The sequence below is a fragment of the Lathyrus oleraceus genome, chromosome 6 (assembly GCF_024323335.1).
Source record: "Lathyrus oleraceus cultivar Zhongwan6 chromosome 6, CAAS_Psat_ZW6_1.0, whole genome shotgun sequence".
Classification (NCBI taxonomy): domain Eukaryota; kingdom Viridiplantae; phylum Streptophyta; class Magnoliopsida; order Fabales; family Fabaceae; genus Lathyrus; species Lathyrus oleraceus.
In genome coordinates, this window is record NC_066584.1 from 319,593,327 (window position 1) to 319,606,065 (window position 12,739).

General features: G+C 39.0%; 1 protein-coding gene across 1 annotated transcript; it reads left to right on the plus strand.

Moving 5' to 3' along the window:
* The first annotated feature begins 9,510 nt into the window (after positions 1–9,510).
* Positions 9,511–11,162, plus strand: LOC127095440 (extensin-like). Its single transcript, XM_051034126.1, has 3 exons — positions 9,511–10,209; positions 10,318–10,560; positions 11,103–11,162. Exons 1-3 carry the CDS (start codon positions 9,511–9,513, stop codon positions 11,160–11,162), a joined length of 1,002 nt encoding a protein of 333 aa, XP_050890083.1.
* The last annotated feature ends 1,577 nt before the right edge of the window (positions 11,163–12,739 follow it).

Sequence of the window (12,739 nt, forward strand, 5' to 3'; positions counted from 1 at the left end):
TGAACAAGTTTGATTCCAAAGCACAAAAAGGTATTATGTCAGGATACTCAGAACGCTCTAAAGGCTACAGAGTATACAATACAGAAACCAAAATTGTGGAAGAATCAATTCATGTCAGATTTGATGATAAGCTTGACCCTGAAAAGTCAAAGCTAGTTGAGAAACTTGCAGATCTGGAGATTACTCTTGCAGGTTCTGACGAGAAGATTAAAGCTCCTGAAGCAACTGCCACTCAAACCTCAGAAGGAACTAAATCCCCAGCAATCCCAAAGAAAGCTAAAAGTCGCCTCAACATATCTGAAGAGTTGATTCTGGGAAACAAAGACGAACCTATCCGAACTAGGTCTACCTTCAAGACTCCTGAAGAAACTCATATGGGACTAGTATCTCTGATCGAGCCTACTTCCTGTGATGAGGCACTTCAAGATAGCTGTAAGACCCCAATTTTGGCCCTAAGATCCCTCATGGCCCATATCATATCATATCATGGCCTCAAGGATCATTGCATGCCCTAGTTTCCCTCCTAGTGGGTAGGTTGCCTTGTGAGTTTGTTCCTTGATCACCAAGCATACTTTGCATTTGTATATCTTTGCCTTTCATATGTTTACTAACCAAAAAGTACAAAAATATTGTCAGCTAACCTTGTTGCTTGCAGTTGAAGCAATCATCAGCAATTAGGTCAAAGACAGTCAACAGTCAGTCAAAGCAGTGGATGGTGGCCATTCTTGCAGAATTTGGGCACCATGATCAATAATCAAGAGTTCATATATCTTGGGACATCATTTGGAATCAAGGTCTCAAGGAATTAGGGTTTGGAATTCATCAGAAGTGGTTCAATCATGCAAAACCCTAGAAAAGTCAACTGAAGTCAAACTTGGTCAACTGTGGATTTAATCAGTGATTTGATGGATAGAATTGATTTGAAGGAGCTCATTCATGTCTATACAAGCCTCATATATCATACCAAACCTCATCATGGAAGAATTTGAAGTAAAATCAGAAATTTCCCAAAATAGAAAGTGGACCTGTAATTTTAACTACCAAAAATGGAAACTTCTTGATCCTCAACTTACATCATGATACAAGCTTCAAATGAATTTTTGCCCAACATGAAAGTTGAAGATCTTGTTCTCCCATTTTCAAAAAGTCCAAGAACTCTCAAATCCCATGTGTGGTTGTCAAGATATGATCAATTCAATTTCAAAATTTATGAACTTCAACAAGCCATATCTCATGAACCATAAGGCCAAATTTGGTGGGGTTTTTTCCTACAAACCACATTTCATCTCCTCTTTCCAAAAATATAAATTTCATGAACCAAAACCTTGCCAATCAAAATGGCATTTTTGGCCTTGGCTTTATTCATTTCAAGTTTGACCCAAAGTTGACTTTTTGATTTATTGATTTTTTCTCACTTTGGCCAATTGGGATTTGTTTCATATGGTATTTGCAACATGTTCCAAGTCCAATTTTGTGCTCATGCTACTATCATACTATCATTTTGGCCAAAGGTGCAAACTTGGTATTTTTGCAAATGTTTTCATTAAAACAAAACAAAGTTAGCAATCCATCAGCAAGCTAAAAACAGCAAATTGGATGGTCATTTGCAGCCTGTATCAAGCCCAATTCGTGCAGGCCAGACCACACCTCCATGTGCAATTTTCAAATTAGCAATTTGGCAATTCCTTCATTTAAACTAATCTTTGCTTAACACTTCCATTACCATTGCTAAACAGAAGTATAAGAAGATATTTTCTGTCATTTCCAAACCCTAGAGACCAGCTGCAGCCAGAAAACACAACAGAAAATTCTCTCTTCTCACACATTTCCATTTTTCACGATTTGGATTTTCTGCACAAAACTCTCAAAAACACTACAAGCTCTCTTCATTGTCCCATCATCTGGACAATACTTGAGAACTTTTTCAAGCAATAAATCTCATCTACACAGCCATCTTCATGTTCTGTTTTCACTAAGGACCCTTCAATGGCAGATCGTGATTTGTTTATGTCCAAGCATTCTTGAGCTTAAAGAACTTCATCATCCATCAACATAAAGCACAAGGAAGATCTGTTTCGAGCTGGAAACATCCAAGCAGCCCTGTTTCACATTTTTCTTCAAAAACAAGTAAGGTTTCGACTTCAATCATTTGCCATGCCATGATATGTTTTAGGTAGCTCTGGTTATGCTGATTCTAATGAACTATGCCTTGCTTGAAATGATTATGATATGGCTGAGAAATCTGAGTTTACATGTTTATGTTCAAATTTGTTTTGGTTGATTTCTCTTTTGTGTGTTCAAATTAATAATAATGGATGCTATATTATGCATATGCTTGTTGTGCTGAGTCGATTACCATGTTCATTTTCTGTTTCTGGGTGATTTGTTTTTGCTCGATTTTGCTGAGTTTGAAGATGAACACATGATGTTGCTGTTGAAACCCTAGCCTTTTTTCCAGAAATCCAGTTCATGTGTGTTGGCTGCTGTTGTTATATGTTGCATGAACATTGTGAGTGTGTTGCCATGTGGTTTGCATGATGTTGTTTGAATCCATTTTGCTATGATGAACATGAACATATATTGCTGCTGTACATAAACCCTAAGGGTTTTAAAACCCAGAAAATTTGAGCTTGATTGGTCCGCGTCACTGTTCCATTGGGAACTGACCAATCAAAACATTTCGCTGGTTTAGCCTAAACGCAGCGTTTTGATAAGTGAGGCGCTGATTTACAACATTGCCATCCGGTCAACTTAGTTGACCACCATTTCATGTTATGTTGCTCATGTTCATTCCAAATTGTTACACAACTTTGAAAATTCATAACATCTTCATTATTCATCCAAAAATCATGAGATTTTTTGCATCATTTTCACATGAATGTCTATTATTTAATCATGATTTTTGCTGAATTTTTGGTTGGCTGGATTTTAAATGGCTTTAGGGTTTTGTTCATGTATGCTTAGTTGATACATTTTGCCATTCCTTTTGTGAAATAATGAGGATGTATCCAATGCCCCTGAAACTTTTTGTGGTGAAACTAGACTCATTCATCTTTGTTTTGGTATAAAGTTTGTGCATTTATCATTTGTGGTGTGTGAGTTATGATTTTCTGAAGTAGGGTGTGACAATTTGTGTCACACCAATGATATGCAAATTCATGATTTTTGTTCACATGCTTCCTGGCTTCCAATTAATCTGAAATTTTGCATGAGCCATCCCTTATATGTCTAGTTGATGTGTGAATTTTCCTGGAATTAATTGTGCCATTTCCCATTTGTTTGTGATTTTCTTCCCTGCCTAGTCAATTGTTGACTTTGTATGATACATGTTGCCAAATCCTTTGGGAAATCCTCATGCCTTATTGTATGATCATGAAATTTCACATGTGCATACTAGACATCTTGAGCTTTGCATTGGTGTTAATCCCATCCATTTCTCATCTGTTTTCATTTTGTTATGATTTTTTGAAAATGACACATGTTTTGTTGACTTCTTGGTGCATACTTGAAAATGTGTTGACTTCCTGATTTTAATTGACCATCTTCCCATGATCCAATTGAGCTGAAATTTCATATGCATGCTATGTTATGGATTGTGATTGAGAATGAATTATTTCATAATTTTTGGAATTGATTATGGTTGCCTTTGAGCTTGGTCTTGCTGTTGACCTCTTGTGTGCTTCATTTTGCCATGTTTTGACTTCTTCGGCCTATAAAATGATATTGATGCATGATATGAGTGTGGATCCAATTGAGATAGCTTCTTAAATGTTTGAACTTGACTTTGGTTGACTTTCATTTGCTGTTTTGACTTTTATCATTTATTTTTGACCCTAGGCTTGCCCTAGTGGTCTCTTGGCTTATGTTGAGTTCATTTGTTTCAGGTTAAGCATTTGCCTCAAAGAAACCATTGCCAATTTGATTGAGCTTGATTATATATCATGTGCTAACCTTTGTTTTGTAGGTGTGACTCATGTGACTTGAGTCTTGTGCTTTGCACATTGGTCCCTCTGATTTAACTGTTTGATTCATTTCCTTTTGATTTAAACTGTTGAACTGTTTGCTGATTAGTTGGACTATTTCAGGTACCCTTTTAGTTGCTTAAGTTCTTTGAACTTGCTTGCTTTGCTATTTAGCAATTTGCTTTGAGGTAATCCCTCTTTCTTCATGTAGTCTGGAGACCCGGCTTGTTATTTGGCCGGGCAAACTGTCTGAAGTCCTCCTTAAGAGGCAATGCTTGTGTGTGTTTAAAATTGTCCCAAGCAGGAAAAGTCCTTCAAGTAAGGCAATTGGTAGATCAAAGGGATAAGCAACCTATCCCCTACTATTCAGTGAGTCTTCTCCTTGCTCCCATTACATGGTTGTAGCATCGAGATCAAAACCCAAGATCTATAGAGTCTAATGTGGAAAGAGCTCCATCTTTCTGAGCTCCCACACTTTCTGATATTTCAATGCTCTCCCTGATCAGGGATAAGAGCAATGAGGCACACCCCTCATCTCCTTTCATCTGCTTCACCTTAGCCTCTCAATGGCAAGGTTAAGAGCAACTCTTTGACCCTATTCCAGTTGGCCTCAGTGCCTAACCCTCTTGTGTGAGCCCCCCTTTGTTTGGCTATAGAGTGTGCTGTTTGATATTCATTGATTGATTGATTGCTTCATATGCACATGTTTGCTTGTATGCTTCATGCATTTATCATCATCATCAATTGCCATTAATGCACAATCATCTCATTTGTCTTTGTGATATTGTCATTGTTGTTTACCCATTGAGGACAATTGTAAGACCATCCATTGGCCATTGCTCCTATGATATGGAAGTGAGTATAAGACCATCACCTTGGCCACTCATCTTATCTTTGCTTGATGCATTTGATTGTATGTGAGGAAGCAACTGTAAGTCCCTGCAAGTTGGCATTTGCTTTCCTATGATCACATGTTGCTTTGTTTGTTGTATGTGAGGATACAACTGTAAGTCCCTGCAAGTTGGCATTTGTATTCCTAGGATCATACTGTGTATGTTAGAGTAAGCCCAGACAGATTGGCATCTGACATCCATGTCTTGCTTTTGTTTGTTTATGTGAGGTTGCAACTGTAAGTCCCTGTAAGTTGGCATTTGCTTTTCCTATGATCATATGTTGGATATTGGTATAAGTCCAGACAGATTGGCATCCGGTATCCAAGTTTCATTTTGTTTTAGGAGATTAGTGTAAGACCATTGAGTGGCCTCTGATATCCATTTCTATTTTAGGAGACTGGTGTAAATCCATCTATTGGTATCCGGTATCCGCCTTTTACTTCTTTGTTTGAGGAGATTAGTGTAAGACCATCGAGTGGCATCTGATATCCAGTTTTTATTTTAGGAGATTGGTATAAGCCCAGTGATTGGCATCCGATATCCGCTTTTCTTTTCTTTCTTGTTTGTTTGTTATTATCCATTGCCCATTCCAAAGGACACACTTGAATCATCTCCCATATGATTTCAAGAAGTGAACCTTCTAAGAAGTTTTACGATCCATCTTCATCCATTCATCATTCATTATGTCCTAAACCTTTTCACACTTTGATTTCAAACTTGACATAGATATTGTGCAAACATCTTCATGTTTTCAAACTAAAAACCTGGACCCCAAGTCCTTGACTTTTTTTCAAACTCCATTTCATAATACTTCTTCAAATCAATCTTAATCATACTTTGACTTCACTTTCATAATCACAATCAATTAACTTCACTCATTCACTTGTTTTGGCTTTGTCCATTGTTAATCTTCATGCATTAGCCATAGGTTTCAATTATCTTTGTGGTTGATGTAAATCTTGCCTATCCTTAGTGAGTCGACAGTAAGACTTCCGTACTGAAAACAGGGCTAACCCCTCTAGTACGTCGAAGCTATCCTCGCATGGTGGATGTTGTTTTTGGTCGAGTGTTCTCCCATTGATAATGAAAAGCCTCAGTGCTTGTGTTTAAAATTGAATCCACCAACTTTTGGAAATCTTTTAGCCGAACTACGGCGTTTTGATCCTTACCTTTGATGGAAGGTACGTAGGCAGCGGGTTCATCCGTTCGAACACAAAAATAACTAACTTGTATATTCTTTTCTCACCATCCCAATCATGTTTGCACAATGTTTATGTCATAACAAATAACAATCTTTTACAACAAGTGTGAAAAGGGCTCCCTAGGAGTACCTAGGACGTGATGGGTGCCTAACACCTTCCCATTGCGTAATTTACCCCTTACCCAGACTCTCTGATCTTTTTATTAGTTTTCTACGTGTAAAACTTCTTAGGCTTTTGTTCGCTTTTTAGCCAGTCCTTTGGATAAATAAAAGTGCGGTGGCGACTCGAAAATTCATTGTATCTCTTGCTTATGATTTAATCGATAAATCATATAGCGACGAATACACCGCTACAATAGCGACTGGGTTCTAGCCATGCAAGAAGAGCTAGATCAATTCACAAAGAACGACGTCTGGGATCTTGTTCCTAAACCAAAAGGCACTCACATTATAGGAACCAGATGGGTGTTCAGAAATAAGCTGAATGAGAAAGGAGAAGTTGTCAGAAACAAAGCTCGGTTGATGGCTCAAGGTTGCAGTCAACAAGAAGGAATTGACTACAATGAAACCTTTGCCCTAGTCGCCAGGTTAGAATCTATTCGCTTACTTGTCTCATTCGCTATAAATCATTCTATCGAACTGTATCAAATGGATGTCAAGAGCGCATTCCTTAATGGTTATATATCAGAAGAAGTGTATGTAAACCAACCTCCAGGTTTTGAAAATTCAAATTGTCCAGAACATGTTTTTAAACTTAAGAAATCTTTATATGGATTAAAATAAGCTCCCAGAGCTTGGTATGAACGATTAAGTAATTTTCTTCTGGAACATGATTTTATTAGAGGAAAAGTTGACTCTACACTCTTCTGTAAAAACATTAATAATGATCTCATGATATGCCATATATACGTTGATGATATCATTTTTGGTTCAGCTAACGCCTCTGTATGTCAAGAATTCTCTGAGCTAATGCAGGCAGAATTCGAAATGAGCTTAATGCAAGAACTAAAGTTCTTTCTAGGAATTCAGATCAATCAAACTTCAGAAGTCACTTATGTTCATCAAAGTAAATACATAAAAGACATTCTGAAGAAATTTGAAATGGCTGAATGCAAACCTGCAAAGACACCCATGCATCCAACCTGCATTCTTGAAAAAAAAGAAGTCAGTCAAAAGGTTTGTCAGAAGCTCTATCGTGGTATGATAGGCTCCCTTCTCTATCTGACTGCTACTCGTCCTGATATTCTATTTAGTGTTTGTCTCTGTGCCAGATTCCAATCAGATCCTAGCGAATCTCATTTAATAGCAGTTAAGAGAATTCTCAGATATCTGAAAGGAACTCCTAACCTGGGCCTGATGTATGAGAAAACATCAGAGTATAGACTATATGGTTTTTGTGATGCAGATTACGCAGGAGACAGAATGGAACGAAAAAGTACATCTGGAAATTGTCAGCTCTTGGGAAAGAATCTGATATCCTGGGCCAGCAAAAGACAATCAACCATAGCCTTGTCTACTGCAGAAGCGGAATACATCTCAGCATCACTGTGCACCACTCAGATGCTCTGGATGAAGAATCAATTAGAGGATCTGCAAATCTTTGAGAGTAACATTCCTATCTTCTGTGATAATACTGCTGCCATTTGTTTAAGCAAGAATTCTATTCTACACTCCAGAGCTAAGCACATAGAAATAAAACATCATTTTATTAGAGACTATGTTCAGAAAGGGGTAGTAATGTTGAAATTCATTGATGCAGATCATCAATGGGCTGACATCTTTACCAAACCCTTAGCTGAAGATAGATTCCTCTTCATCTTAAAAAATCTGAACATTCAAAATTGCCCTGAATAAAATATGCCTCTGAGTTTGTAAAATAAGATTCTGATATAAACAAAATGGATTCTGCCTCTGACTCTGATACTCCTACCAAGTTAGAAGTCATTTGAGTTAGAAATCTCCAGGAACCAATCCTTTGGTATTCCTGAAGATCAGATAGAGCAAACACGTGGAGTACCTTGCGTCTGACCTTGGAACTTCTAGACAGCTGTCTAGCAGTAATCAAGGAACAGTCTCTTGAGATCTCCTCGAGCAGTGTACTAACTGTTGGGATTAGACATCATTTATGAGATGTAATATTTTTCCCTCTAAACGTGCTGACTTGGTTTTTGTGCTAAACTCTGTTTTGTGTGTCGTTTTGCATGCGCCCTAATTTGGGTATTTAAACACCTCTACTCACACATTGCACACTTTTCACTCTCACGCACTCATAACCCTCTGCAAGTTCAGCTCTCTCTCAAGGCATTCCTGCAGCATTCTTCAACCTTCAACTCAGCTCTCAACAACACTCATGGATTCCCAACAACAATCAATCTACAACTTCTCTCAACAAATGGATTCAAACAAACAAGCTCCAAGTTCAAGCAACCCAAACCCAGCGGTTACCGGTGTCGTCTCAACTCCCATCTACAAAGAGCCTCACATTCTTGATCGTGAGCCTCACATCAATCTGGAAACATCATTTGAGAAACTGGAAGTGTTATCTGAATCCTTGGTGGACTTTGACAACATGCGCAGAAATGGCATTGACCTCACTGGAGAACTCAGGAATCAAGGTTGGGGAAACTACTTCAAACGTCTGTATGGTCCAGTTTACACAAACTTAGTGAAGGAATTCTGGAGATTCGCTGATGTTGATGATCACTACATCGTCTCCTATGTTCTGGGAGTCAAAATGGTGATAACTGAGAAGTCCATTGCTGCTCTTCTGAGCATGGAGAAAGATGGAGGAAGAAGGATCTACAACATTAATCCTAGGGAAAAATATATGTCCCATGAGATTAACCCAACTATCTTCAAGCAGAACGCTGAAGGCAACCACTCCAAGAACAAGGAGTTACAACAGAACCTCCGGGACTGGCTGAAGATCATCCTGGGCACCATCCATCATCGCCCAGCTTCAAACTCTTCAGACTACATCAACACAGACCAGAAGTGCATCTTGTACTGCATCCACAAGGGTCTGAAGCTCTGCCTTCCAGCACTCCTCTTCAAGTACCTCAGAGATTCTGTACGAGATACAAGAAACAACATGAAGCCCAGAAACTACATCCCTCTGGGAAGGCTAATCTCTGACGTTCTGATTGAAATCCGTCTCATGGACCACCTGATAACGTTCAGACTCATGGAAGACGTGATGATCGACACTAGAAGAGCTCTAAACGCCAAAAATCTGAAGAGCATGGGGATTCTGGATCAAGTCAAGTTCAAACCTACTATGGACACCTCCTGGGAAGCTCTCAAAGATCAGAGGAAGATCCCAAATGGACTCTATCTGTTCTCAAAGATCGGCCCTCCAGAGGTAATCCTTTATTACTTAGATGATCTGAGGAAATAAGGAGTAGATATCTCAGACTTCAACATAAGCCAGCTTCCAGATGAGCCTCCAAACTTCATGAAGCGTCCACGAGGACCCTTTGAGAAGGAAAAGCAAGCTAAGAAGGCAAGACTAGGAGAATCCTCCGGATCAAGACCTCCAGCACCTCTGCCTGGACCTTCTGGTAAGTCTGTTTCTCTTGCTCCTTCTGTACAAACACATCACATTGCTTCTTCTATTCCTCAACCAACACTTATCTATACAAACTCAGAAACTCCTCCCTCAACCACCAGAACATCTCACCAACCATCTCAGAAATTTAACCTTTCCACCACAACCTTACCTGTTTTTGAAGAAGAAATGCTGAACGAAACCACTTCACCATCTTCATCTTCTTCTCCAGAATCACCCCCCTACTACAACATTTCCACAGACACAGAACACTCTGACCCTCCCTCTCCAACTCTGGCCCAGCTCCAAACTTGTCCTTTGGCCTCACAACAGCCAACACAACCCACATCTGAACCAGAAATCACTTCCTTACCCACAGAACAACCAAACTCAACCACATCTGACCCTCCACCATCTGAAACACCTCACGCTGAAACTCACCCAAACAACTCTGACACACACCCACCAAATACATCCGCTAAACCACAAACTCCCACACTCAACCTAAGCCCTCCCACTTCTCCACCCCTAGCCTCTGAACCTGAAAACACCGTGCCAACCCTTGAGGAAGCAATTATGTTGTTTGCAGAAGCTTCAGTTAACAAGGTCAAGTCTCTGACCATCAACTCTGGCATCAGTGATGATCCTTCAGCTATAAGGACACACTAGAACAAAGTTATTGACTGGATGACCACTGAAGCCTTCAAACTGAAGGGCTTCTCTGAGCAAGTCCAAAACGACTTCATCAGAGACGCTGAGCTAAGACTCCAGAAGCGCCTAGCCAGAGAAGCTAAGGAGCGAGCCCGCAAGGAAGCAGAAGAGAAAGCCAGGCAAGAAGAAATGCAAAGGATTAAGGAAGTTGAAGCCAAAGCTCTAGCTGTTGCTGCTGCTGCTAAAGCTGAAGCCGAAGCTGCCGCTGAAGCTGAAGCTCGTCTTGCTGAAGAGTCTGCCAACAGGGTAGAACCGGATGCTCTGACTCAGGGGGAGTCCTCCAGCTTTGTCCCTCTGGTTCTCAAAACTCTTGAAGATCTTCAAAAAGAGCAGAAGGAAGTCCGAGCCAGATTGGATCAACAAGATTCAGTAAATGTCAACATTCAGAATCTGCTGACCCAGCTGCTCTAGAGGATGCCTCCACCTCCCAACCCTTAGGCACCTAGGACTTGCTTTTTGTTTTCCTTTGCTTGTTGCTTTGATATTTTTGTTGCTTTCTGCTTTGCATGTTTTTGCTTTCTGCCCTCTAGCTCTTGATTGTTGTCTGTGTATATAGCATTTCTGAATATATATATATGTATATATATATATATATATATATATATTATATATATATATATATATATATATATATATATATGCCTTTTTGCTCTATATTTTTTACTAAGTCTTTTTGATTCTGACAAAAGGGGGGAGAACTAAAAACAACTCTGATGAAAACATATCTAAATCCTTTCAGTACTCTGCAAACATTGTTTATAAATTGGTTCTAATCCTTTTTTACTTAGAAATTTGCAGAAGAGAATCTTGAAACATCATCTCATAGAAGCTCCGGTAAGAACTTCTGAACTCCCAAACTTATCTCAGGGGGAGCTCACTTCTATCTGGTCTAAAAACTCTTATCTATAAATGTTTCATCCCTAAATTAAGATTGTTTTGTCATCATCAAAAAGGGGGAGATTGTAAGAACAAAATTAGTTCTACAATAGAATTCCAGGATTTTGATGATAACAAAGGATGAAACCAAAAATGGCACCCTAACGAAAATTCTCTAAGTGTGCAGGACTCTGAACAGCAACAAAGGAATCTGATCGTTTTATCAGATACAAACTTTGATCAGATACAAAGTACTAGAAGATCAGACGCATCTGAGGAAGAAGTACGCCCAAGAAGTTCTGAATCTTAGCAAAGCAAGACAGTAGGAAGAACCAGAAGCTCTAAACATCCACTGGACTTAGTTCTGATGATCTGAAAGACCAGTACTCTGAGAAGCTCTTATGTAACCTCAACGTAATCTCCTTCTGACGTTGAACTCCGAAATAACACAGACTTTGATAAAGATTCAACAAATCCAGAAAGAGTAACGGAAAGAATTTCTTCAAATGGAAATGAAGTATTTTTAGAAAGAAATTATTCAGGGAGACAAATTGGTTATGGCAAGAAATACAGAAGTAATGACATTGAATGCTCATCAAAGGCCAATATTTTGTCATCACTCCAACGGTCCTTCTTCCCACTATATAAAGGACAGCCTACTTCATTGAGAGACACGACAACGCACAGAAAAATTCTTTACATTCTCTCTCAGTTTTTCACGAGCTGCTGCTCATACGTGAAAACGCTTGTTTAAATATTCTGCTGTAATATTTGCTTGCTCTTAGAAGCACTCTCTATTACAAATTTATTTTGCTAAATTATTTGTGTTCCTCAAGTGACTCTGCGCAGTCTGTATACTTGGGAGGACTAAGAGATCATTCTCTTAGACGTTTGGTTGTATTAATCTTTCAAGATTAGTGGATTAAGTCCTTTTTGAAGGCGAAATCACCTTGGCCGGGTGGACTGGAGTAGCTTTGTGTTATAAGCGAACCAGTATAAAATTTTGTGTGTTCTTACTTTTGAAAAAGCTTTGATCCCTCATTTTTATGTTGGTACGTAGGCACAAGTCTGAAGGTCTTGTCAAACACAAAAATATAATTAATGAATTCTTTTCTCACCCCCCCCCCCCCCCCCAATTCTATTTGTTTGCAAACATCATTTGTACAAAAACACATATGCACACAAAAAATGGCTCCCTAGGAGTACCTAGGACACTTTTGGTGCTAACACCTTCCCTTTGTGTAACCAACCCCCTTACCTGTAATCTCTGGCATTTTATTAGTTTTGATTTGAAAACTTCTTATTCTTGGGTTTTGTTCGTACTTTTCCTTTTTCCCTTGGAAACAATAAAAGTGTGGTGGCGACTCTTATTTAATTGATGTCTAGCTTATCCATAGCTTGATGATCATGAATTTACTGCTACAAAAATTAAGTGGCGACTCTGCTGGAGAGTAGTCTCCAGTGGGTTTAGCCTACTTTTTTGTGTGTATATAACTATATATTTGATGTATATATATTTGTTTGTGTGATATAATCTGCTTGTTGTGCT

What these genes read in the sequence shown, in the direction of transcription:
- LOC127095440 (XM_051034126.1), top strand. Translation starts at nt 9,511, where the DNA reads ATGAAGCGTCCACGAGGACCCTTTGAGAAGGAAAAGCAAGCTAAGAAG. An exon ending in CAGAAGCTTCAGTTAACAAG is followed by an intron (nt 10,210 to 10,317) that starts GTCAAGTCTCTG and finishes TTCAAACTGAAG; the next exon opens with GGCTTCTCTGAGCAAGTCCA. An exon ending in CTGAAGAGTCTGCCAACAGG is followed by an intron (nt 10,561 to 11,102) that starts GTAGAACCGGAT and finishes TTTTTTACTTAG; the next exon opens with AAATTTGCAGAAGAGAATCT.